The sequence below is a fragment of the Bolinopsis microptera genome, chromosome 1 (assembly GCF_026151205.1).
Source record: "Bolinopsis microptera isolate Bmic1 chromosome 1, MBARI_Bmic_1.0, whole genome shotgun sequence".
Taxonomy (NCBI): Eukaryota; Metazoa; Ctenophora; class Tentaculata; order Lobata; family Bolinopsidae; genus Bolinopsis; species Bolinopsis microptera.
In genome coordinates this window covers 19,210,583-19,237,682 of record NC_087072.1, presented here as the reverse complement: position 1 = coordinate 19,237,682, position 27,100 = coordinate 19,210,583, and the positions used below count along the sequence as shown (strand labels likewise).

Sequence of the window (27,100 nt, the reverse complement as noted above, 5' to 3'; positions counted from 1 at the left end):
TGGCACAATGCCAGCGACCCTTTGTTGTTTATACGGATTTATTAATCTCGTGCTTCCTTTTCCTTGCCATAATAGTGTTCTGAACTTAAGCATATTCTTATAACGTAAGTAAATTACTTAATATTTTAACTATCACAGAATTTTTTCCAAAATTTGACGACAAAATTTCCAAAACATGTCCAAAGTTAGATAATGGTAATTATGCTGAAGTATGAAAAGTAATTATGGTCCTATGACGTTTTTTCGTACTACTTTTGGTAATTTGTGTCTAGCTAGGTGATAAGTAGGCGGAGTTAAGTGTAGGAAAGTATGCTGTATGTGTGCCTGCATATCTTAGACATTCCACTCCTGTTGATATTTCGCGTGTTCTCCTGCTTAGCTGATATATTAATAGATTACTATTTTATTAAAATTTATTAGAGTTGATACTCTTTATTCAAACATTTCTTTACTATTAGTATTGCGTGTCATTACTTTGTCCAGAGTCTGTTTACTGTCTCAATGGGCATTTTTTAAGCTGCGTGGATTCAAACAATTGTTTGCAGCGGTCAAAGGACGTCCTTGATACGCTAAGTAACGTGGCAGTCCACTTGACATAATATTCTAAGAAACTTAATAATTACAGTCTCCTGTTACAAATATAAAGGACTATAATTGTTCATCTAAACACTATCCACTATGCTATATAACTTTTTAAATGGCAGTGTCTCTTCTCTTTGACTTCCCATCCCCGAGATCCACAATCCTTGCTGCTTCGCTGACCTTCAGACCTTGCAGATAAATAGTACTACTACTACTACTACTACTATGTCGGAGCTAAGTCCGATCTACGCCAGAAAACCCCCTCCATATATCCCTGTCCCGCATCAGGGTTCGCAGTTCCTCTTTAGAGTTTGTCCCAACTTCCTTCAGTAACATAGACAAGTAGCTTTGTCTTGGTCGGCCTTGCTGTGCTCTACCGTGCGTAGGTTCCCATAAGACTAAATCACTGGCAAGTAGCTCAGGATGTCGGATGCAGTGTCCCGCCATTTTTAATCTCCTGCTTCGTAACTTGTTTGACAGCCTTGGGAGGCTACCATACAAAGTTATATTGCTGACCTTGTCCTTCCATGAGATACCCAGCACCATACGCAACATCTTTGTGTATGTCCCGTCCAAACTTTTCTCTTGAGCCTTTGTCAGTGTCCAGGTTTCTGATCCGTAGAGCAGTACTGATTCACAAGCCGCTATGAACAATCTAATCTTTAGGCTCTTTGAGAGTTTGGATTTCCAGATATCCTTCAGTCTATGTAGGGCACCCCACGCTTTTCCCTTTCTAACCCTTATCTCCCTATCTGTGCTCTCAATCCAGGAGCCTAAGTAGATGAAATCATCTACATTTTCTATGGCTTCCCCGGATCGACTTTGTAGGTCGCTAGATCGATCCTCCATATTCAGTGTCATGACCTTGGTCTTGCCTTCGTTTATGTGTAGTCCCACGCTTGCTGCCGCCGATTCTACTCTGAGCAGGAACTCGTTAGCCTTGTCCATGTCCTCAGATATAAGTGCTATATCATCTGCAAAGTCCACATCGGTGATGATCTTGGGCCCCACTCTTCTGCTTTTTCTACGTTCGAGGGTGAGTCCAAGTCGCTCCGCATCATCGCCTATGGCTTGCCTCATACAGTAGTCGATGACTATTGCAAAGAGGTAAGGTGCTAAGGTATCACCCTGTAACACACCTGCAAGTATCTCGAACAATTCAGTTTCTCCGTCTGGAGTTAGGACTTTGGCCATTGTCTTCTCGTACATGAGCCGTATAAGCTGCACGATTTTGACTGGAATGCCGTAAGCTTCTAGAATCTTTAGCATTTTCCCACGATGTACACTGTCGAAAGCCTTCTTAAAGTCTATAAATGTCAGAACAGCTGGCAGTTTCCGACTCTTGACACCCTCTATGAGACGTCTCAGTACCAATATCTGTTGAGTTGTTGACCTTCCTGGTCTGAATCCATTCTGGTTTCTACGCAGAATTGTCTCGATTTCTGGCTTCAACCGGTTCAGAACCATCTTGTTTAGAGACTTGGCAACTAGGGATGACAAGCTTATTCCCCGATAGTTCATTGGTTCGCTAAGGTCGCCCTTCTTTGGAATTGGTATGATGTTGGCAGTTGACCATTGGTCTGGTTTCTCACCTTTCAATAGAGCATTGTTACAGAAGCCTAAGACAATTTGATCAAGGTCGCATCGTTTTAAGACTTCTGGGGCTATGTTGTCGTCACCCCATGCTTTCCCTTCCTTTATGCTGGACTTTGCTTTCCTGTACTCATCCAACGTAAACGGTTCTGTTCCGATATTCAGAGGTGGGTGGACTGGATCAATAGTAGACACCGTTAAAAACAGTCGCAGTTGATTCATTAGCATCTTGATAGGATGGTGGGTTTGGCTGGTCTGTCGAAAAGAAACAGCCCCTTGTCGGCCATTTGTACATGAGAAAGTCATCAGCTTCTTTACATTATGCAATTTGTGTTTTAATGATGTTGGGTCTATATGCAGCAGCACACCAGTATACCGGCTCATTTCATGTTTAAATTTCTATCACCTTCTCATGTCACGTGACCAGCGTGCTCCTCCCTCTAGTCGGAATAGCATCATTTGTTACTGTAATTCCGAAGAAGTTTCCTGACTGATAGTCCGGCCCCCATCTTATTGTTGTTAATCGATATCCAGCCAGTCGCTATACTTTAGATCCCACGCTTTGGTTACCTTTGTACAGATTCGTGCCTCTAAACAAAGCAAGGTAACGATCAGTGGCGTAACGTTGCCTGTTGGCGCCCCCCTGCCGAAAAAAGCGCCCCCCTGCTGGCGCCCCCTCCCCTTTTGGTGCCCCTCCCTAAAATTGAACAAATTAGGTGATTTTAGAGAATACGCCGGTAAAATCTCTAAAAAAGTGTGTATCTAGAGCAAAACGCGCAGTTTTGCTAGTACTTTAGTTAAGTTTTCGAAATTGTCCCACATTCAAACGACGATTTGGCGCCCCCCTAAGACGGCGCCCCCCTGCACAGCGGGGTCAGCAGGGCCTTTCGTTACGCCACTGGTAACGATGTTTGTTAATCTGTGCTGCTAAAACGGCCTATTTTACAGGCTTGCCTGCTTGCTTATCATGAGCGCTCTTGTTAGAATGTTGCGAGTGAGCGCTCTTGTTAGAATGTTGCGAGTGAGCGCTCTTGTTAGAATGTTGCGAGTGACCACTCTTGTTAGAATGTTGCGAGTGAGCGCTCTTGTTAGAATGTTGCGAGTGAGCGCTCTTGTTAGAATGTTGCGAGTGAGCGCTCTTGTTAGAATGTTGCGAGTGAGCGCTCTTGTTAGAATGTTGTGGATGCCGGGGCATCCGGGATTGTTGTAGAAGGTGTATGTTTATCTCGGATAATTGCTGTAAAATACATGCTAATTTTCTGAATTAAAAAGCAATTATGATTCCCATAGGCCATACATACTCATATTTGATATGCTGACCAATTTCAACTTTTGTCATGCTAATCCATTCTATTGCACTTTTAATAGTGATACTAATTTGTTCATTAATCTTCAGCTAATAAAAATGCCACTTTTGCGACCATTTGACCTAATATATGGCTGCCTGAATCAGATCGGTAAGCTATTCTACAAAAATGCGTCCGACAGCTGCCATTGGCTACAGAATAATATGTTTCATCGGTTAACTTTAGCTCAACAGTTGTATAACAAAGGTGTCCACTGGAACAGTCTTTTTGGGCTTTGTATTCTGATTAAGATTTAATTTTTATTTAATTGGAAGATCCTGCACTGGGACGAAATCATAGTGGCATTGTTGCCAGAGCATCACGTTGCAAGAGCATTACGTTTAAGTTACAGTAAACAACTCGCCGGATGGTAGTCCAGGTTATTCAACTTGCTGTGTGATAGTGTGTGTAATGCCTAGCTTGTTCCAATTTGTGGGCTCATTAACGCCCAATTCCTTAGTACCCTATTAGTAAACTATACCATTGAGCGGGATGCAAGACCACTACCTACGCGTCCAACACTCAGTTCTATTTTGCTATTATGACTTAAAGATGAGCCCAAAGTGGTTGTGTCATGATATGGGAGATTTGTCCGATTATATTTTTAGGAATATTGAAGCAACTGAGATGAAAATTATTCTGCGTGCTGATACGCGAAGGCGCAGTTATCTATACGAAGGCACAGCTATCTTTATTCATAGCTCCGATTTCCATTATGTCTACGTCTGTATTAGTTATACTCGTTCCTTTACCTTGGCTACCGAGCAATTATTGTCTGTCGTATCCCAGATCTGTCCCATATGTTTGGGATAATGAATATAAATATTTAATTATGTCTGTCTGCTCTTTTAAAGTTAAGTAATTGGACCAATACACAAGAATCCCAGTAAAGATCACCAAACTTACCTGCACTTTTGAATGAAGCAGTGGAAGCGGTTTATGCACCTGAAGACTGGAGACAAGGGACTGTACCCCTATATCACCCTGGAATGTCCAGACGGAAGATCTCTGTATCTCTGGTCTTAGACGAAACTCTTCTCAACTTTGAACGAAGTAGGTGACAACTTTATTCGCTGTGAATTTTATTATTCAATATTGCTTTTATGCTTATTATCTATTTATATCATTATGGCCAATGCCAATCTGCTAAGCTTGTGCCGCAACTGATGGCTCACCAGACACCACTTCAAAGTACTATAGTTTTACCAGCAATTGACACTTACAAAGTTTTATTGGCCCTAGATATTACATCATTGCGCATCATCATACCTGTTTTATTACCTCTGCAAGATTTGGTTATACTCACACCACCATCTTCTACCGAACTTGTACCGCTCGTCTATTACCTTAACTAAATATTTTGTTCAATGTTTCGTAACCTCCGCCTGAAACTCCTAGGACCCTCCTCTTCACCCAATAAACCTCTACTATCACGGCGTGTTGGTGAGTAAAATACATGTCACACTGATTACACAATGGGTTCGATAAACAGCCTGACATTATCGCTCGCAGTGAGATTATAGATTATATTTCGAGAAGGTATAATGATGAATAAACACCTGGGCGCATGTTTTTATTCACACAGCCCGGGTTTATGACAGACCTTCTCACAGAACATTGCTTAGAGTTAGAGCGGCTAATGAGCTGGCTACTAAATGTAAATCACCAGCTCCAAAACTACGAGAAAATGTGAGCGCCAGATGTGGTTCCTCAATCCTCCCGTTGTAAAATAGGGTCCACGTTGAACTCTGCTCTCCGGGCGGTGTACAATCCTAACAGACACTGTTTTGTGCCGGGTCACAGCAGGCCAGGTCCAATGTGGAGGGTCGGCATTAGTTCCGGCCTGTTTCTCGGGATCATGAGCCCCAATCCTGTGGTGAAGTTGGAGTTAGGCAGACAATGTCTTGTTACAACCAGCCAGTGATGAGGAGAGCGCAGAGTTTTATTATTTGTGAAGGATGTAACACCTAGGCTCGATATTTGCCTAAACAGGAGTTAGTGTTGGTGTCAGTTACTCCCCTGCTGCGCCTAACACATGCTTACCAATACCATCGGCCCATCAAACACTTTCAAATTTTCAATCTTATCTAAATTCGTTTTATGGAGGTGATGGTGGGACGGAGGGCTGGTGCGAAACTGTTTATCTCTGTCTCCTCTACCCACCTGTCAATCCAATTATAGGGCCATGTTTTACTTCTCTGACACAATTATAAGCCATCAAAGAGACTGTAAGCTCGCACACTGTAAAGAACTTTCAACAACTTTCACTTACTTTGTGTCACTCTTACTGCAGTGTTTACTAATTCCAGAGTCATCGTGCATCAATGTACTAACATTTCCATGCACTGAGAGATTGATTGAGAGTTCTAACCGTGCCTGACTAGGAACTATCACCTAGTCAAATTAATTTTGTTAACTACATTAAGATATTAGAATGCTAGCAGCTGCTTCTGTACCTACTTTGCAACTTATTGCTACACATATTTACTTAGGTAGCGATCAGACTTGTGCAGATTCCTATGATATAAGTTGAGCATGTCGTTGAGCAGAAATCAGGGACTTACAACGTACATAGTTAAACACACTTCTAGAGCATTCTTCAAATAAGCTTAACGTTAATATGGGCCTCCTTACTCCCTCCTTACTCGCTCTAACGTTCTAACAGTTTGACCTCCTGTTTCGTTTATCATTGGCTTCACTGTAACTTTTTCTAAACATTTTTTTTCACCAACAGGACAACAGCATCTTTCCCTCGAATTACCATGGCTGACACAACTATTAACCTACGACCGTGTGCTTCTCCAAGCCTGATTAGAAAACAATGCTATGCAATTACCGAAAGCAGCACACAACATATCATAATATGTTGAATCCATACAATCTAAGATGTACCTTTCTGACATCAACGTTTGACTTCAACGTGGTCCGACGGTCAAGCATTTTCATATACGGCCTTCAAATGCTCATAATAGCACTACACCTCACTCATTTTCCATCGGTGTTTTTGGCTTTTGGTCTTTGTAATGCGTTGTACATTGTCGCATGCTGCCGTTTGATAAAGGTAGACTATTCAATTATTTTGACTAAGCACAATAAATTGTTGGGTGATAATATTTGCATACTTGCATGCTCATTACTCTGGTCCCGGGCCAGTAGCGCACGGTCCGTTGCTATGGTGATATCGCTGTCTGCATTTGATTTTTAAAAGTTTTATCCAGTTTCCATGACGAAAAAGAACCCCTAATCTAAACATGGTGCTCCAGTTCAGTGAGCATTGTCTTACATGATCCTCTCTGAACGTCAGTAACTTATTAATCCGGAGATCATGAGGCTGCAGGTCTGAATTGCCCCGGAATGGTTGAGTAACCGGATTAGGCGGCGGTGGTCCCCACTCCTCTCCTGGCCGATGTTAGGTCACAAGTTGGTCTGGTTAATGGAACTTCAGGTGGCTCTGGGTCCCCTGATCCCTCCACATTATCGGTGTGCTGGGTCACATAGTAATTTATTGCAACTTTTATAGTCTGCCATTGCGTATTGTAATTCGGCTGAAACAGAGGTTTTGGTTACACCGATTTACTGATTACTGGATACAACCAAATCATTTTACTCTTGTTATATATTTGTTAAACGTGCATACCTGCTTAGGCTTAGAGGGGTTCTCGGATTCCAATGTTTTAGCCAAAATACAAGACATCCATCGAAATGATACAATTTACAATTAGACATTAGTATACTTTAGCACTTTAAAGGATTGGCCATCCTAAAAAAGTTTACAGGTACACTTAAAAAAGACTTGTTGGCTACAACCGACAACGTCTTAGCATTAAACAGCATTATGTAACAGCCTTACACCAATTGATATGTCCTAGGCCAATTTACGCCCGTACCATTGCCATGACGGCCATGACGCATATATCTGACTAAAATTCGCTTTACATTTTTTAAATTGCTACATTCCCTTTGATTTGTAATTTGCGCCTAGTATTCATTCTCAAAAATTAGGGAACTTCATGGACACATGTGATTTAAAACTGTAGATTTTATCTACAAGACAGGCCGTTCCGAACAATCCCAGACCACCATTCACCAATCATCACATTAGTATTACAAACGGTACATCTTCATACCGATATGCCTTGTTGTCAGTATCTCGTACTAACGTTGACTGTGCGTTTACCGTAGTGTAGTAGTTGTTTGCGCATGAAGTTCTTTCTACACTACTGATGGCAAAGGACGAGGAGACGGTGAAGCTGTCCTATTCTGACCGGTTTAGGGAGAAAATGAAAGATGAATTCGATGAAAAAGAAGATGGTGAGTATTAGAATTGGCTTTTATCGTTTATCGCGTTTTATTTCTTGGCGTTAGTTTTTCAGTTAATTATCGCGATCGAATCGGGAGTTTTTAAAGATTCCGGCTGGGATAGATATATGTTGGAAAGGAAATTGGTCGGAGTCAACCAGGTTGAACGGCTTCTTTAACATGAAATATTCGTACCTTAACACTTGTATGATCCTTGCCGACATTTTCGCGAGTTTTTAAAGTGGGTTGTCAACGCTTGCTGCAGATTATTTGGTTTTTTGACGATTATAGCGCCTGCTAAGTGAAATACCTATCAGCGATCGCAGCGTGAAATACTGAAATAGGATTTCAAATTTGATTAATAGTTGCTTTTGCATGAAGTGCTAATATTTATTCGGAGTGAATTAATTAATTGCATTATTAAATCGATGAATTTTGGCAACCAATTCCATTTCTTTACTAAGATTTCTGTAACAGAAAATCATACAAATGTAATGTTCGCACTGGGATAAGGTATTGTTGTCGACTAGGTAACAATACCTAAGGTACAGTTATAAAGACACCTGTTCTTCAATTTAAAAAGTATACGGACTGAACTTATTAATTCATAGGAATGAACCATATTATTGCGACATATTGATCCACGTACGACTATTTCTACGGCCATTTATATTTGGCTTCTTTTCTATTGTCCACAAATGCGCATCAATGTACATATTGATATTTATTTCTCTTCAGTTTTGCAATTGTCAGGTATATTGTCTGACATTTCCCGCCAAATTTATTAAGAAATAAAAAATAATAGAGCAGTGTTCCTCTCAAAACAAAACAATGGCACGTTTGAAAACACGTTTAGTTGCTTGCTTTACAGAGACCAACAATTCACACAACTTGGCATTACTGCTGCTTTATAATACCACCCACGGAGCATCCAGCATCTCTTACCTCGGACTCATTTCAGTGCTCAGAGTCGTTCATTAATTTTCTTAGTACATTACATAATAACATATATTCTGTGTAATTCGTTTCGTGAACGACTGGCTGCTCACACGACAGCCTCATTGTTCGAACCAATAACTAGTGCACGGTTTACGATCACCATCAGTCATGTTCATTCGTCATTTTATTAGCGTTTTGTTCGCATGGCACACGCAGGTTGACGAGTGGAGGAAATATGTTTAGCTGCAGTGAAGACACGAGCTTGTTTGCGTGAAGGACCACGACGGATAAGACGAACACAATCTGAACAAGAGCAGAAGTGCTGGGAGAGGAGTTCAGCTGGCGGACAGCTTATCAATTAGCACACGGTCAATCACTTAATTACACACGGATCTCCAGTTGATTAACAATCTCTCCTGGGAGAATTATATCCAGTCACACTTCCTCAGCTCGCTGCTTGCTTGGTTATCTGAACTCCCTCCACCACTGTGTTCCAGAGTGTGGTTGTTCACACATGGGTTTTTGTTGCTCCAAACTTTTCTACAGCCGGAAGGTCGACTGTTCGCTGTTTGGAGGTCCTCCCTTAAAGCCAGGTGAGCGGAATGTTGGGACAATTCTCTGCAAGTATATATACTGCACTATTAAATACGGCATATTGTTGGAGTGATGATGTGTTATCTACTAAATCAATATATGTGTTAATCTGGCCGCTTGTAAGAGCCAACTATCCCAGATTTGGGCTGATGACACTATAGGAAACCGTAATCCTCGCCTCAAAACATGAAATGTGCAATTTCCACCTAGTTAGTTGTTGCCAATCACACCGAGGAAACAATTAGATGTCCACCGTGGTCTCCTGTTAAGTCTCGAAGAGCAGCACCAGATCTTGTAATTTATCACTTGTTTTGTTAAGATATTTATGACGGTTTGTTAAATTGTGTGCTGGATCGATCATAAAAGTCACAGCATTTTTTTTAACTTAGCACCTGACGATGTTCTCACGTATTTTCCAGAGCAACTACTGGGACAACAGCTGGAAGAACTTTGGTAATGGTATAGGTAAAATTCATGATTTCACATTTTCACGCCTTTTTAATGATGTTTTTCCCCTTATCATATTGTACATTTCTACAGAACGACTGTGCTTGGTAAAAATATAATCTCTTTCCATGGACTATGCCATTGTGATTATAAAATAAATTCGTCTGTCTTTCTTTCTTTCTTTGCGGTACAATCAGCAATCAACAGTCTTACTTAGAGGTTTTTAATTCATTTTCAATAATGGCGCCGAAGATGTACGGTGCTTGCGAAGAGCACTTCAACAAAAACCATTACTACGTCAGTTACTGTATAATTGATATTATGGGAGGGGACCGCCTTGAAATGTGGAGATATCCGCCCGTTTCACGCACAGTCTCATTGTGGAAAGTAAAATGGCGGATGATTCACCCTTGTGGGTGGTATGACATGATGCCTCTTTTTTGGTATAAGTAGGCCCCAGAATAGCAACTCTATTTGTCCCGTTTGTGTCCAACTGATGACCCTTGCTAACGTTACAGGCAGAGCTAATTCATCTGGGGCATCACGTGATCTAGGAGAGTTGTTGTGTCCACTGTAAGTCTGCTGAGTCGCGACATGTTTGCAAAAGTTTACTGACTACTCTACTGACTACTCTGCTAGTTCAAGTTTCAACGGTTTTTGACTTCGTTAGTTTTTAATTTTGGGACCATGGAAAACCCTTTAAGACCCTTGATCCTGTGTAGCTTCATTAACCGTAAGTAAATTTAACTTGTGTGTAATTTTAAACAGTACCTACACCTAAAGAACAAAGGAATCACTATGGTTATCGTGAATATGTGATCAGGTTTTGATGAGAGATATTAGCTGCTGAGTGCTCAGTTGAGTATTTTGTCTAAGATACTGTTATTGCATGCACTGTAGATTTTACAAGAGCGTTAACAGCTAGGGTTTCTTCAATTACCTGTCCGGGAAATATAAATCTCACAAACTTCATACAGTGAGATAGTTTACACACCGTGTGCCTGGTTTAGTGTACCCCCTGCGTCACGGGCACGTCACGGACTTCACCTCAACAAGAAATTAAAATTCCGACTATTAAAACACTTCGATATTTGAATTAGCTTAATAATAATTCAATACTATTTGTTCAAGGTGGCCTTTGCTTGTCTTACGAACCACGCTCAAAACTTCAAATGAAGCTATTTGTGGTTGGACAACGTATCGTAAACAAAGTATGATAAAAAACAAAGTCATTTCTCACTAGATTAAATGGTGGGACAGTACTTTGGTAGATCTTTGATTTCAGACTTGCTAAAACGTTAATAGCTGGGTGGTACAGGGTACTGCTATTATTCAGCTGCTGTGCACGCTAAGTGCTGGTCCCCAGGACCAGCTGCTTTGTTACATTGTTACACTATAACAGCAAGGCTTAATTATTCATTTCATTTGTTCCTTCGGGGTATTTAGATTTCTCAACATCATGTTGAGAAATCATAACATTATATCATCTTTCCCGTTAAGAAATCTTAATTTTTCTCTCCCACGCATATTTTTTAATTATGAAATTGCGAAGTCCGCTCATCCGTTGGTACCTTGGCATGCTATATTTCAAGATCGGATACTTCTTCATGGTTATTTTACACTTTCACGTCTTTATTGCTTGTAACATTTTTTTCCCAGGCTAAATTTCGAATTGTCCAAAATTGAAAACACTGCAGCTTCGCGTAATGAGTGGTGTTGCGTGGAGTATAAAAATCTGAGTGCAATCTGTACTTTTTTACTACTCGTAATGTGATAGTTGCGTCAGAGCTTTTTTTTCTGTAAAAACACAGATAAACTTAATCTCACGTCTTCACTGTGCTTTATTTTTAAATGAAGATGAGTTAGTCCAATACAGTAACTTTATTGCAAGTGTTTTCACATATGATACAATCTATTGATCTCCCCCTCCCGTCCAAAGAAAAAACGGTGTAACAACTTTTGATCTTTCGCCCTCCTGTTTCAACTGAACGAATCAATTAAGAAAACAAGATATCGGAAATCTTATTTCAAGTACAACTACAAGCCCTTTGTCATGTTGTCAGATAAAATGAGAGTACAATTCACGGCTCTGCAGTAGTATAGTTAAACGTTTTTAAAATACTGCTGCCTGCCAGCGCATCCTCCTTCGAGGTAATATATTGTTTCATTGCGATGTATATTTAGATGGGTTTGGTCACTTTAGCAGATTAGTAGCTGCTACTTATGCAACTTATGCAGCTGGGATTGAGGTCACAAAAGCAACAAATTTACTTAGCCCTACGAGACCATTTTTGACACGAAATACAATTTTTTATACTTTTATTGCCGATTGTTTTTTGCCATCATTTCTGTTCATAATGATCTTTATCCATTACCAACGGAATTTCCTGCAACCCTTGATCGAACGGACACTTGGTGAGAAGCTCATTTCAAGAAACATCCCCTGCTGCATATGAAGATATTATTCTTTACGTCAGTATCTTTATCGACAATACAATGAATCCTTTAATTTACGAACACCTGAAGTTGAACATTGACCACCTACAGATATGATTGAGTTTCAGCAGCATATTTTTGATAACTTAAGTGTTTCGATGTTGACATTTTAACCAAAACTTTAAAAATTGTGCTAAAATTAGAAACACTCTGTAAAAAACATTCGTCTACTAAGTACTACTACAGAGACCTCATCTTGTATTTTTACTACTTGCTTACTTATGAGTCGCTGTTGATTGTGTCAGTATGTTGGTTCACACAAATGTGTGTTAGTCAGCATTACCATCACAGCTCAGACCTTTTTCACGTGCCAATTATGATTACAAAATGTCCAGCATTATTCATTATAGCTATAAGTAATGGTTCGTATTCATAGCTGGGGTGTCGCCAGTTAATAACCACTAATAGTGCTAGTGTTAACGACTGATGATCACTGGTGGTTGACAATTACTGTCGGCTAATCGATTTGACATGATCTGTGTCAGACCTGTCTTGGCAAATCTCTTCCCTGCAACTTCGCTATGATAAATCACATTTTAAATACCTGTTCTCATCAATGTAATGACCACTTGATTATGATAGCCGTTGAATTATTTTTGTTTTGACAATAAATAGATTTTATCTAGCCACTGTTATTTACTGTACCAAAGCAAGAAGAGGAAGGTTTCAGAGGTTTTGGTAGTATAAGGATTTGTGTGGTATTAGTACCATGTTAGGTTCGTTGTCAACTGGTCAGAATGTCTGTTTATTATCATGTTTATATTGGTTTATCAGTCTTTAGAATTAACTCAAATGTCCTGACCGAAACTGTGTTTGAGGGAACATTTTTAAACTTTACCAATTACTAACAGTCTCATTTTTCAGCCCCAAAGTGTCAAAACAACGAAAATGAATCGCCGGAAGACAAAATCAAACCCGACCCTCTGGACCCCAAAAATATCGCTGATAGTATCATTCGGTAGGTTGTTTTTATCCAATTTTAACCAGACTATAATACAATTATTAAATATGAATCCCACACACAGCTTATAAATATTTATTGTTTACATGCCACCTGCAATTGTAAAGCAGAATTACAAGTTATCTGAACAACAATAACATTGCTTGTATGTTCAGATTGGAGGAGTTGAAGAAAGCGTCTCTGTCTAAAACTAAGCATGACTCTGATGAGGTCTTGGAGCAGGCACTATCCATTCTCCGTCACACTGAGTCCATCATTTCTTCCATTAGAAGGTACATCATGTTATGATCTTTTGTTTCTTTTTCTTGCGGTTCTGTTTTTGATTTTTAAAGATTTCAGCACATTTTGTAGGATTAAATTTTAGTGTATGGCTATTGATAAAGTGGAGCATGTTTATATTTCAACACTTGTAGTGGGACGGTAGAAGTGTGTAGGGAGCCCCGGCTCGGATCCAAGTAAATATAGCTAACTAAACTGCCTTCCTTAACGCTGTTTTTCCGCGGCAGTGTAGACGATAATTTTTTGTCATAAGTCTCGATTATTACACTCCACGCTGCCGAGCAATCATATAATTGAGAATGATGCTGGCTCTCTCTCTCCGTCTCTCTCTTTACAATGATTATTCTTAAATCACTTCTTCTCGACGATTATAAATGAACAAATTATTTCCTCTTAAAGATTTGAAGCAAAATTGTTCGTGAAATCTTCTGAAGACTGCACCTTCTTTCCCTTCATCTATTATAATTTCAAATTTAATGCAGTCTCATTCCTTAGTTCTTGAGTTAGAAATTGCTGCTGTCTAATGCTTCAAATGATTATCAAGTGAATATTTTAGGCATTTAAAGGCTGTGATAAGTATTTGTGGGCGCTCTATTCTCCCAGCGCAGAAATGTATACTACCAGCCAATTGCAAGCTCATGTCCGCCGAAATCTACCAAAAATACAGAACAAACCCAATCACTGATCTAATCAAAAGCCCAATCTTTAAGAACCTGACATATTCCAGTACATCGGTCTATTTATACATTTAGTAATTGTATTGATAGATGGCTGTATTCCATTACGGCTGGTAAACGGTTCTAATTGCCCTTAGTAACTCCATGTCTACTTGTGGATTATCAAAGCTCGCTGTAGAGGTGCCTCACCTTCCTCCCAAACTGTAATTATCCATGTGTATCTAGATAGCTGTGTTTCCTGGTCTGTCATTATAAAACCTGCTTTCTGTTTAGTTCTAACATTTGACTTGCTATGAAGCGCTCCCCGCCATGTTCAGCCCGGTGGCGAGATTGCGTCCTGACCAAGAAATCAAGAAGTGATATGACTGCCAACAAACAGTCTCATGAGTAAGGATCTACCAAATTGGTTATTTGTGCATTAGCATGCGTCGCAAAATTGTTGGGGGTATCATGATCATCATTCGCCATTTATTTGAAAAATGTCTAGCATTCGCTATTTCCGCCATATGGAGAAAAATTTATAATTTTGGTGAAAATTTTGAGAAAATGTAGCCATTTTTGCAATCTATTTGAATCCGAAAGATGACAAAAGAGGCCATGGCCCCCTCCATTAATGTCATAGTCACGACAACATGGTAATAGTATAATATATGGCTGGACGGCCACTAATTTACTTGAAGAATCATGAGAGTGTTCCGATTGATTCCTAAGATTACGACGTCGTGTTGACAGATCAACGAAGTGTAGTACTCGCCAGATACTGTGCCAGTGGGGGTCCCACGTTGAGTGCTCCTGCTGCGCGTGCAGAGGTCACGTGACCACCCCGACCAATCCCGGGCCGCACTCTCCTGCCGCTGACAAATCAAATGAAATTTTCTGCGCAAGCAGTTTACGTCTCGCATGATTAATTAATATGAATAACATAAAACTTTAGTGCGGTAGATTGAGGAATGGGAGGAAAGGGGTTGCGTCTGTCAGTAGTGTGAGTCTCTCAAAGTTATCTCTGTCTCTGTATCTCTTAACTCTCTGGTCAACTCAGGGCAAGCGTTGGGATGGTCTCCGAAGACATTGAAGCCCAGACGATGATCTCCAGCGTTGAAGATACTCCTAAAGCCGTCAAGGTAAGAAAGCTAGATATGTGACTGATAATCTTGAAATGAGAAGCTGCGTGGCAATTTCTTAACAACTGTCACTTAATTGTTTTTAGATACATTCTCAGACACCTGTACGCAAACCTTATTAATAACGAGACATCACTGATCGTCGCGTATATATCATTATAGTTTTAACACGATGGCCGCTTGTCGGTTGACACTAATTTCCGAACCCCCGAGGAGATATCTATAATCACGCTTTACTAAAACAACGTGCACAACTCAGCATCTTAACGGCGGCTCAACCTCACAAAGTTTTCTCTATCAAATTAAAAATGTGCATGACAACGATTTTGACTGGCACTTATTAACAACTATTGCCGTTGGAGTTACTTTTGTGTACTTTCATCATGATGTCGAACAACGAACTGACGGCTTACTCCCAGGAATGGTTGGCTGCAACTTTCACCAAACAAATATTCGGGAGAAGACAGGCGGTGGAGCCCCCGAAGTTCAGGAGTATCGTACAAGCAGTCAGAGCTAGCATGTACGTAGATAAGATAACCAGGAAGACTTCTCAAGCTCCTGTGGACGTTTCTCCCGCAACTCTCATGCTTCAGGTTATTTACTGACACTTTACTTTTATGATTATGCTTTAGTTACTGTATTATTCCTGGTGATCCCACGATTTGATAGATCAGAGGCTATTCTCTTTCGTGTTTTTAGCTTATTCTGATCGTTGAGAAATGTGCCAGTAACGTTTAAGAGTCGAAGCCATAGAGACCTCTAAAAACATTTTCACAGCTCCCTATATCCATGTTTAATTATTATGAAACCTCAAAACAACAATCCGTTTAGGACCAGTTAAATAACTGGGATATTGATGTGTTTAAATACGATGGTCTGACGGGCAACAAACCGTTCCGAGGCTTGTTTGGTGAGGTGCTACGAAGATATGGCCTTGTTAAGAGGTTTAAGGTAAGCCTTCATGACGACTGCAAGAATCCACATTAAAGTGGTACATATCTTGTTGTCATTAGAATAACATGTTTACCTGGCCGATAGGGTATATTGGACAGTGTCCATTATCTTGCATAAAAGAACCTAGCTAGACGTTTTGTACCTGATCATTTATCTGTATCAAGTATCAACTTTTTGACTCAAACTCTATAGAATCCCACAAAATAATCTCTCTTCCACACAGATAAACCTGCACAACCTGGAGAACTACTGCGCTCTGGTTGAGAACGGCTACAATCTGCACGGTAACCCCTACCACAATGCAATTCACGGAGCTGATGTTCTCATCACAACCCACAACCTCATCTCATCTACTGGCTTTGCTTCCTGGATGACTGATATTGAGATACTGGCTCTTCTCTTCTCCGCTATGATACACGATGTTGAACACACGGGAACCACTAATAACTTCCATATTTGTACCAGGTCAGAAACTATAGATTGTGGCTTTTGGGCATGTAGCTTTTTGTGCATGTAGCCTCATTGTCACTCAGTCGATTAATCTGCTCTATGTTACTGGAACATACCTTTATTTATTCAGTTCTGCACCCATTCATCTACTACAAGGCTCATTAAGGAGGACCCACCCTAGAGTATTTATCATTGAATACAGTAAGCTTAGTGACGGTGTGAGTCGAGGGGACACCTCCTCTCGTACGACACACCTTTGGTCTGATATTTTGTTACGTGCGTCTTAAAGTTATAATTATCAACATTCCCATTTCAGTTCACCTCTGACGATAATGTACAACGATAGATCAGTTCTGGAAAACCACCACATCAGCTCGGCCTACAGATATCTTGATCAACCGGACTCTAATCCTTTCGATAAATTATCGAAGGATGACTTCAGGTAGGGATTGGTTGATATTTTTATTTTTAAATGGTTCAAACTAAAAAAGTGTAGTCTAACTTTGATTAAATGAAAAGTTACGTCGGCTCGTCAGTGAAAAATATTAAACGTGCACAGTTAACACGACAGTTATAGACCTCAGAGCAAACCGCTGACTTTATTCTCATCATCAGGGAAATGAGGGGGATAGCCGTGGAAGCTGTTCTGGGAACTGACATGAGCGCTCATTTCACCCAAATCAAGAACATGCAGAACGCCCTCTTCAACCCCTCGACGTAAGTATTTTCGTCGGTTTTTCTCATTCCTGGGAGGTTTTAAAATCAGTTTTAAAGTTTGTGTCAGCAAGAATTCTATCGACTTGATTCAATCAGCACTTTTCTTGCACTTTGCAGATTTAGTGTTATTGTATTCAACTAATGATCTAATGCTAATAACCTTATGCTATTGCAGCTATTCTACAAGTTGAAGCTTCTGATCAAACCAAGCTATTTGATTAAGTTTGATCAGAGTTTCTTCAAATGTTCGGTGATTTGACTCAACATGAAATTTTGAGCTTGATATTTACTTAAAATCCCTAGTTTCTCCAAAAATATTTGCAAAAATCAATAGTCCACAAATTTCCCTTCACCTGCGTCGAAAAGTTTCTCCCCAAAATCAATGTTCTGTCAAATCACCTGGGAACCTTAACTTGTTCTACAAAGCACAAAGTTAGCTGGGATTTTAGCTTCTACAATAACCACGTTGGTTTCTCGGGTTTGTTCTAAGATTGTTTATACCGTGCAAAAAAGCACCTTTACTCTACGCAAGTTCATTTTATTTATTCATGTGAATGGATTGCTCCGTTTTTCCGCATTCCATGCATACTGGTTGTTTTAATAAGTTTGATAAGCTTCCTTTCATCGGGAAGCGCCTGGAGCATTTCTGAAGCCCTGGTTTGTGGCCATGTTGATTAATTGACTATACTTATCTGTACTTATTTTAGTTTAGTGAGATTCAAAGCTTTGAGCATGCTGCTATTGTTGGGCTTTATATTTTACGTAGGAGCTGCAGATGAAGGTCTCATTGATCAGTCTGCTGCATTAAACAGTCGTCTACTGAATTGATCAACATGTCTGGTATTTTGATAGGTTCAATATCGGTTAATAACTATCATCAAGTAGCAGCTGAGCTTGTAGCGGGTTATATATCAAGTAGCAGCTGAGCTTGTAGCGAGTTATTTGCGCTATAGAATTTGCAAGTGCTATTCATGCCGCCGTAAAAAGTGAATTAAAAACAAAAGCCTGGTTATTTAGACCGCATTTGCAACATCTTCATTAAAAATGTACATTCTTTAGCTCAATAATGTAAACATTTTAGTGACCCAACTTTTCTTCCGCTACGAGGTTACTACCATCTTTTCGGGTCGAATGATTCAGATTGGCATCGGCTTACGACCTAATTAAATTTTGTCCCAGGTCGATTAATAAAAACTCCATGAATCTTTATTTACTAGATCTCGTTACGTAGCGACCGAAGAAACCGTGTGCCTTATTGGTGATAATCTGGAAAAGTTTAATCTTGAACGGCTAAACGCCTACAATCCACCTAGTACACTAATCTGATCTCTCTCAAAAGAACAATAATTTGGACAAAAGGTTTAAAAATCTTATACCGTTTAAATAGCAAGCGCTAATTCCATTTATCTTATAAATTATCAACAATCAGGCAGCTGTGTGCGTGATTGTTATTAAAACAGTCTGAATTTCTACAGAAAAATGAGCACCATGCGCTGGTTTACTGTTTATATCTATAAGCTTGTTCACCATTCGCTGGTTAATGTTTATATCTATAAGCTTCTTCATAAAATTTGCTAGTATCCTCAATGATTATCGGCACTTTTACTCGTCCACGTGGCTTTTACTATTTACTACTAGCGGGTTTATAAGTCTGTTACTCTATCTGCGGGATTATAACTCTTGCTCCTGCTGCCGGGGATTGCTTTCATGTCAGTGTCTCTCGTCAGTCGCCATCATACTCCATCGTCCCAGCTAACCTCTGCTTTTTAAGAACAACGAAGGACATCGCCGCCTTCTTCAGCGTTAACCGGAACACGGCGATGACCCTGATTCTGCACTGTGCTGACATCTCACATCCAACTAAAACATGGGGTCTCCACAAGAAATGGACGGATAATCTCATGGAGGAGTTCTTCTGTCAGGTTAATAGTTTGTTCGTTTAAACGAGTCATGTTTTTATTTTAATGTAGCAAACATCGAATAAACTCATTCATCTAATCGAATACCCTGTGTTAATAGCTCGTTGACTTTAATTTCGCTGCAGGGTGACAAAGAAACGTCGCTGGGACTTCCGAACTCGCCTCTCTGCAACAGAACAGAGACTTTAGTCCCCGAGTCCCAAGTCGGTTTTATCGACTTTATCATCGTTCCTAGCATGAACCTTCTTGGAGATATGTTCGATGCTCTACTGCTTCTTCAGAATGAAGAAGCCAACGCTACTGGAACTAAATCTGTAAGTTTTACACTACATTCCATTTTTGATTGCATTTTCATTGTTCTCCAAATCCTTACATGTGAAAGACATTGAAATTTGAAAATACATTGTTTTATGAGTAGAATAAATAACAAATTGCAACGCTCAGGTTAACTACAAAAAGGTCGATAGACCGTGGGATAATCGATTATCCGAGAATAGGAAAAGGTGGAAAGAGCTCGTCACTCCAAAAGGTGATTTTGTGATACAAAACGACTGTAGTCATAAACAATCGTTGAACTGACTTGATCCTATAATAAGACTGCCATAAAAAAGTGAAATATTTTGAATCGCTCTTCGTACGTAGATTCCCCTGTAATTGTTCGATTTAATAATAATTAAGTTATATGTTTCACATATTTTCCATTCTGATGTTTCAGCAATCAGCATTATATCTTTAAAAACTTGAAAGAATCACTAAAATCATACGATAAAAATATTTTCCAGACGAGACCCCTGTAACTCCAGCAGTCAATGGCCGTGTAAAGGAAGAGGAAACGGAGTCAGTTAAGGAGAAGGTATCTCATCCCCCGACTAAAAAGAACAGCACCACCGACCAGCCGTCCTCACGGAAATCATCCTCACAACGAAACAGTCAGACAGACGCGCCCTCCTCCCTTAATGGGGGCCCTAAAATCCTCGAGGAAGATCCTAAAACCGTTTCTTCCCCGACCGCGACTGGACAATCAGCAGCTGTTGTCGGGGCCTGCCCTTGATCTTGCGTGAGGCGTAACGCGTCATTTTGTTCAGTTCCAATGACAGAGATTTTGTTAAGTCAGCACTTCAGAAATTGAGAAGTTAAGTACGATGAGTAAGGACTAGTGGAACGTTCGCTTTGTTACTTATTTTGTGTATATTTTATAGAAATGATTTGTACCAAATGTACAATACTTAATACAGCATCGCGCCAGCTTGCATCATTTGTTTGATTTTTAATTGCATTAAAAGTGGATAAATGCCATGTTTTAAATTTTACTTTTACGTTATAAGATCAATTAAGTGGGTTGCATAATTTGTTTATCGAAAAGTTCGAATTCATATTAAGGTGAGTAACCGAAGTACATAAAAAAACATACTTGAGATCAGTTGAACAATCACGATTATAAAGTGTATGATCACGTGATGTTGACAATTTATTTCAAGAGCCATTGTATTTATCCAATATTTTGCAACAATAATGCATGATGCAGTGGTCTTTCAGTTTTCACCTTTTCCTAACTTTTGACTAAGTTTTGAATTTTGATTTGAAGTTTTAAGAGCAATTCGAAAGTTTAACATTAAGTAGAGTCATAATTTGGGTGGTCAAAGAAATTGCTACATATTTGTTTTCATGTTTTGGATTGCAATGACTTAATATAATCATATAATGATATAATTGCCGGCACATTTCTAGTTACACTTAGACTGAATTAAGTTTGATATGTTATGGATTTTTTTCTGACACGCGAACGATCATCGATCGAATAATTGATATGTTGAAGATTTGAAGACCTGTTATGATGATGTGATGTCTGATAAGAATCTTAAATAACGAGTGACGAGGTTATACTCGAGGTCAATAAACTATGCAGTATACAATGAATGAGTTCGCCAAAAGCTTTTAGATTTTTACGTATTACAGAAAGTTGCATATTTAAGTTTTACCGTTTGGTCTTAAATTGGCTTCTTAGAATAACTACAGTTAGAATAGTAATGAGTAATATTTATCACAGCAAATTCAACGAATATGCAATGTAATATCTATGACGATTTTGTACCAAGAACTTTGTGCTTATCTACCAAATAGTGTTTTTCTTTCAATTAACGACTACAGACTATGACATACGATAATAAACTGTGATAAATAAAAATCAACATTTTAAACAAAACTAGATTTCGAAACTCGAATCATGTGTAACTCTAGTCCATAGTCATGTCTAAAATTACATTATTCCCTTATACCGACCGGGACCATCCAGCGTCATTTGTCCATTGTTAATCGCTCGCCCAAATTTTAGGACAATTATTGTGAAAAGGCCCTGAGGGTATAACTATAAGTCATCTAAATCGGTGTATTTTTGGACGTTGATTCCGAATCACCACCCATGATGTAATGTAGGGTAAAAATGCTTCCCTGGAGATGGGAGAGTTATGTAATGGGCAAAGAACCGTTTTGACCACGTGGCAGGCTAGTAAAACACGAATTCGATTGTTTTGGGCTCGCGTTAGGGTTGGGGTTGTGGTTAGGGTTATGGATAGCTTTGGGGTTAGGGTTAGGGTTGCAGGATTAGGGTTTACGTAAAACTGCGCGACCGTTTTGTTCCGAGAATCCGAGCGTACGTGCTAAATCACTCTACATGCAGTCGATCTTCGAGATTTAGTTTTAAAAGGGCCCTCGACAGTTCAAACCAACTTGAATCGATGTATTTTCGGACGCTGATTACAAATAACCCCATACCTACCATCACATATATAATAGGGGGTCCGGTTAAAATGCTCCCATGGCGAGATATTGGCGAAAAACTCTCTCGATCACTTAACGGGTGATATACTCGTAAAATATTTGTTCCGTCGACGAGTCCAACTCGGCGCGCGTCCTGGTAGGTTATAAACTTACAATCGATTTGTATCACGTTGTGACCCCCACGGCACAGGTTACCTGAGGACCCCTGGCTATTATGTTCATTAACATATAACCGAATAAAGATTTGGCGGAATGACAGGCTGAGCGCGGCCCAGTAAGGCACAGGAGGAGCAAAGTGCAAAGAAACTGTCACAAACTGCTACAAACTGCTACTAACTGCTACAAACTGGCACTAACTGCCACTAACTGCTACTAACTACTACATGCAAACTGGCACTAACTGCCATTCGCGCGCCGTTTGCAGCAGTTTGTAGCAGTCAGTGCCAGTTTGTAGCAGTTGTGCGCGGCGTGCGTTGCGCAGTAAAGAGGGGGCACGATTGCAGCAGTTAGTAGCAGTTTGTGGCAGTTAGTGCCAGTTTGTAGCAGTTAGTAGCAGTTAGTGCCAGTTAGTGCCAGTTTGTAGCAGTTAGTAGCAGTTTGTAGCAGTTTGTGGCAGTTTCTTTGCACTTTGCTCCTCCTGTGACGGTCGTTTTATCAATTATGGTAGAGTTTCTACGATACAGGGGGAGCCGCGCACTCGTGCGCGGCGGGTCATACAACGTATGACAACAATCGATCACACGATATGACCGTATATATAAGGAAGTTAATTTAATTTCTCGTTATATTAGCTGTTAGCAGTTAGGGTTTTGGTTAGGGTTTCGGCATACACTTTTGTTAAAGATTGGGTTATGATCAGATTAGATTACGTACCTGAGGACCCCAGGCTATTATGTTCATTAACATAACCGAATAAAGATTTGGCGGAATGACAGGCTGAGCGCGGCTCAGTAAAGATTAGAGGGATAGGGTTTCGAATAGTCGTTCAGAGCCAGCTAAAGAACGAGTTACTGGGCCGCGCTCAGCCTGTCATTCCGCCAAATCTTTATTATATGTTAATGAACATAATAGCCTGGGGTCCTCAGGTAAAAGAACGAGTTGAAAAAGTCACGTGACATTTGAGTGTAAAGTGATTAATCATCATCCGTTTTGTTAGGCAAAAAAATCAAAAAAAACTTAAGTCGCGTTACGTGATCAGTACTAATTTATGGGCGAGCGAATTAGCTAGTAAGAGCCAGTGTTAATATGAACTAACCCGACACGCACGCGCTATTTCGTTGTCATACTGCATACGTTGTATGACCCGCGCCGCCACGAGTGCGCGGCTCCCCCTAGCTGTATCGTAGAAACTCTACATAGTGAAACTTTGTAGGTTTATAACCTACCAAACTTTGCTTGAAGTTTGAATAATTTTTTGCAGTTGTATTAAATCAACCCAAAAATAGTCACATCGTGTTTGCCTTAATTTTTCCTTTCCGAGAACAGAGAAGTACCCACTTCATATACTTTATCGAAGTTTGAATATTGTCACTCCGCAATCGTTTTTGCCAAATTTTCGACGCGCACTACGCGCAAAAGCATTTAGTTGTTATCATTTGGCACCCGCGCGTTCATCATAAATTTCAAACAGCTATAACTCAGCGAGATTATGTCCGTTCTAGTTCATATTTTCACACCAAATAGAAAATAATGTGATCTTATTGCTGACAAAATATGAATATAATTACTTTATTTGCCTCAGAGTTATAGACTGTCAAAGTTTAAAACGCGCATTGGTATAGCACGTGACCAATAAGGCCAAATTTATACTTCTTAACATATTATCGATCCTTAGACATCATACTATTGTGTCCAATTAGCGGTTATAGTGCAGAAATAAAGTTAAGAGACTCGCTGTTCAGATCGCCGCGTCCATTGGTTCATCAATTAAATATCTGACCAATGAGCGCACGTTATTTCGTCCAATCACAGCGCCTATATCAGCTTCCTACATTATATTAGGAAGAGAAACGCTATTAGTATTGTCGAATGCGAGGAGTGACGTAGCAAGTGATACTCCATCAAGCAAGTGATACCCTGTCTGTCTGTCTGTCTCTATCAAGTGATACTCATTGCATATTATAACAGTAAACGATCTTACTCACTATAAATTGCAGGGTGCTACATAGAATGTAAAAGATATTGAAATATGTAGACAAGATATTGTACTTCCAAATTGTATGCCAGTCACGGCTGACACAAGACACTCTTATAATTTTATTAAAACAAAGTAAACAATGCCGGTCATTACTATTATAGTAACGCACCACGATTTGAACGGTACAGGGCAAATTTTCTCACGCCGAGCAGGAATAAGTGCTGAAAAATATACTTTTCATACTATAAAGTTTTCGCTGCCGCTCTCAAGTGGATTATCTCATACCTATTCGGTAGAATTTGTTCTGATCTATGATCTATATAATATCCGAACAGAAAGAGCTCGTTCTGCATGTTATAAAAAATGTTAATTTTACATCGATAATTTATACTGTTTGGAGAAGTCTGTCCAGAGAATGCTGTCGCGTGTTTACACTCAACAAAGACACGTCACATGGTAAACGAAATTATTTGCTTTATTAACTGGTTCCTGCAAGGTAGATGACAGCAGAATTCGAAAGATAACACATTTGGATTGAACGCCTACCTTGAATAAACTGGTGCCGGGTAACGAACACAGTGACAGTGCATTATTATTATATTGGCCAGAGTACTTGTTTTTCACTGTTTTGGCAATTATAAATTACTAAGGTTTCAAATTCGCTGTCATGTAGTTGGAAAATTTTGCTCCCAAACCCTTAATGCATTGGATTTTGGCTTCGAGTTGCATTGAACTCATTTCCGAGCGGCTGTCAGATTGTTAATTGTAGTAAGATTTCTTGGAAACAACTAAAACAGGAATATTTTGGTCGCAAAAATTGGACTAATATTGTTAATGTTATCTTTTGTTTTATTATTTTTTAGGGAAACTATTTGAAATATTAATAGATGGGTTTCGGGTTTCTTCATTCTCTTCATCTGCTGTATCCTTGATAATCCTACTGTAAACAGTAAAGGAGAGTTTGGATAAATAGTTCCAACAGGGTATCTGACTGCGACCTGAAAATGGTAATATGGTTAATATAACATCAAGGATCTGAGAAAATTCCCGTAAACACATCTTCCGCCCCAGGGTTTGAGACCTAGAACGGTTCTAGGAACCCTTCAAAAACAAATTTAGCTTGGGCAGACTTTCTAAATATGGGGCAGTTTTGCACAATTGCCACGTAATTTAACACGAGCAAGAATAGTTTTAAACAAAGAGCGGTATGGGGGTATGAAAAGTAGTTTAACTTTAAATAAAGAGCTGTGTTATTGTTATGGAAACTGCTCTGCAGTGGATTGTGAATGTTATCCATAAACGGATGTTAAGACTTAATCTAAATTAATATTTGACTTACGTGGTGTGAGATGTCGCTACCATATTGCATCACTCGCTGTTGGGCTGACTGTTTATCTTGAATCGTGTCTTCCAGCTTCCTACACGAACATACTACCTAAATGAAATTGGCATAAAGATTACTTGGGATCGCTGACAAATTATATGAACATTGTATTATGTAAACAGCTGTTGGAATACTAAGTGAACAATACGTCTAATTCAGCCGAAGTAAATCCAATTATCAGTTTATACACATCGACCACATTTCTTGATAGATCACTACACGCATCCTATAACAGCAAGCTAAATAAAGATTAAGGTGTGACCTGCTTGATTTGTAACCGAATTATCTTGGACCAGCAAATCTCGTTAGGTAGGACGTGGAGCCTTATAATCAAATGATCTTAGGGAGCGTTCACATATGAAATCAGCAAGGTTTTGGCCAATTTTACCCCCTTCCCCTGTCAGCAACTGTCAGCATTGAGCGACCCCCAGTATTGACCCCCCCCCCACATAGCACGAGCAAGAATAGTATAAACGAAGAGCAAGATGAGGGTAGTTTAGCACGAGCAAGAATAGTATAAACGAAGAGCAAGAAGAGGGTAGTTTAGCACGAGCAAGAATAGTATAAACGAAGAGCAAGATGAGGGTAATTTAGCACTTTAGGTATTGCATCCGCTCGCCCGTATTCACTGACACATGCCACACCTGGGTTTAGTATGAAGATGTACGCATATTCACCCAAGATGCGTAGATGTCTCAGTTTAGCGAGTTGAGATACAGCAGCAAACTCACAGGAGCATGGATCAGAATCATCAGTTACAAACCTGACACCGTTTCGGGGCTTTAATCGCAATACGGTTTCCTGTCAGGCGCCCCAGCAGTCCACCCTTGGACCACCATCTGATCCGAGATTCACCTGAAGAGACCCGTTTACCCGTTAGAGCTCGCAATTGGCGACAAGAAAACGTTTATGGTACTTCTCGATGTTAAGTGAACTCTCAAGCTCCAATCTTTCTTACCTACCACTCCTTCTTCTTTGATAACAAGTAGATCTACCTGGAACAGTGAGCTGCTTCTTTCCACTATGCCGTACTATAAGCTTCTTCAGCTCTCTTCCTTTAAAACCAATTCTCCTCGCAGCTCTCTCCAAACTCTGAGCAACCACTCCCCTTGCTCCAACTTCAACCGTGCAGCATTATAACAGCACCATCCTTTTGCTTGAATCTCAGTCTGAAGACTGCTGTACCGCGGTCGAGTTTGTACTCATATGATTCAGCAATCCGCTCTTCAGATAGTACCGTTAGTTCCCACCAAATAACCGTCTTTGCCGACCTTGAGAATATCACATTCACAAGGTCCGGTCTCAGCCGTGTTTCCACAATCTCACTGGGAAACTGCTATCCCTCAATGTCTGACAGCACTATCCAATCTCAAGACCCACTCAGGATCCCAAAACCACGACTCTCATTCCGGTTGCGGTCGTCTGTA

General features: G+C 39.9%; 1 protein-coding gene across 27 annotated transcripts in view; it reads left to right on the top strand.

Moving 5' to 3' along the window:
• LOC134814670 (dual specificity calcium/calmodulin-dependent 3',5'-cyclic nucleotide phosphodiesterase 1C-like) overlaps positions 1-21,492 on the top strand; it is a 55,083-nt gene extending 33,591 nt beyond the window's left edge. For 7 of the 27 annotated variants that reach the window (XM_063822919.1, XM_063822888.1, XM_063822866.1 and 4 more), the window contains 12 exons: positions 13,161-13,254; positions 13,413-13,529; positions 15,253-15,334; positions 15,754-15,927; positions 16,166-16,285; positions 16,512-16,753; positions 17,055-17,180; positions 17,354-17,455; positions 19,227-19,377; positions 19,500-19,688; positions 19,819-19,903; positions 20,157-21,492. In XM_063822919.1, coding sequence (XP_063678989.1) covers positions 13,161-13,254; positions 13,413-13,529; positions 15,253-15,334; positions 15,754-15,927; positions 16,166-16,285; positions 16,512-16,753; positions 17,055-17,180; positions 17,354-17,455; positions 19,227-19,377; positions 19,500-19,688; positions 19,819-19,903; positions 20,157-20,425 — 1,751 coding nt within the window. In that variant the 3' untranslated portion in view covers positions 20,426-21,492. Of the gene's footprint in view, positions 1-4,373; positions 4,575-6,526; positions 6,583-7,664; positions 7,833-9,202; positions 9,353-9,634; positions 9,819-10,386; positions 10,534-13,160; positions 13,255-13,412; positions 13,530-13,678; positions 13,713-15,252; positions 15,335-15,753; positions 15,928-16,165; positions 16,286-16,511; positions 16,754-17,054; positions 17,181-17,353; positions 17,456-19,226; positions 19,378-19,499; positions 19,689-19,818; positions 19,904-20,156 lie in introns of those variants that run through there. The other 20 variants (XM_063822992.1, XM_063822944.1, XM_063822896.1 and 17 more) reach the window with 14 other exon arrangements.
• The last annotated feature ends 5,608 nt before the right edge of the window (positions 21,493-27,100 follow it).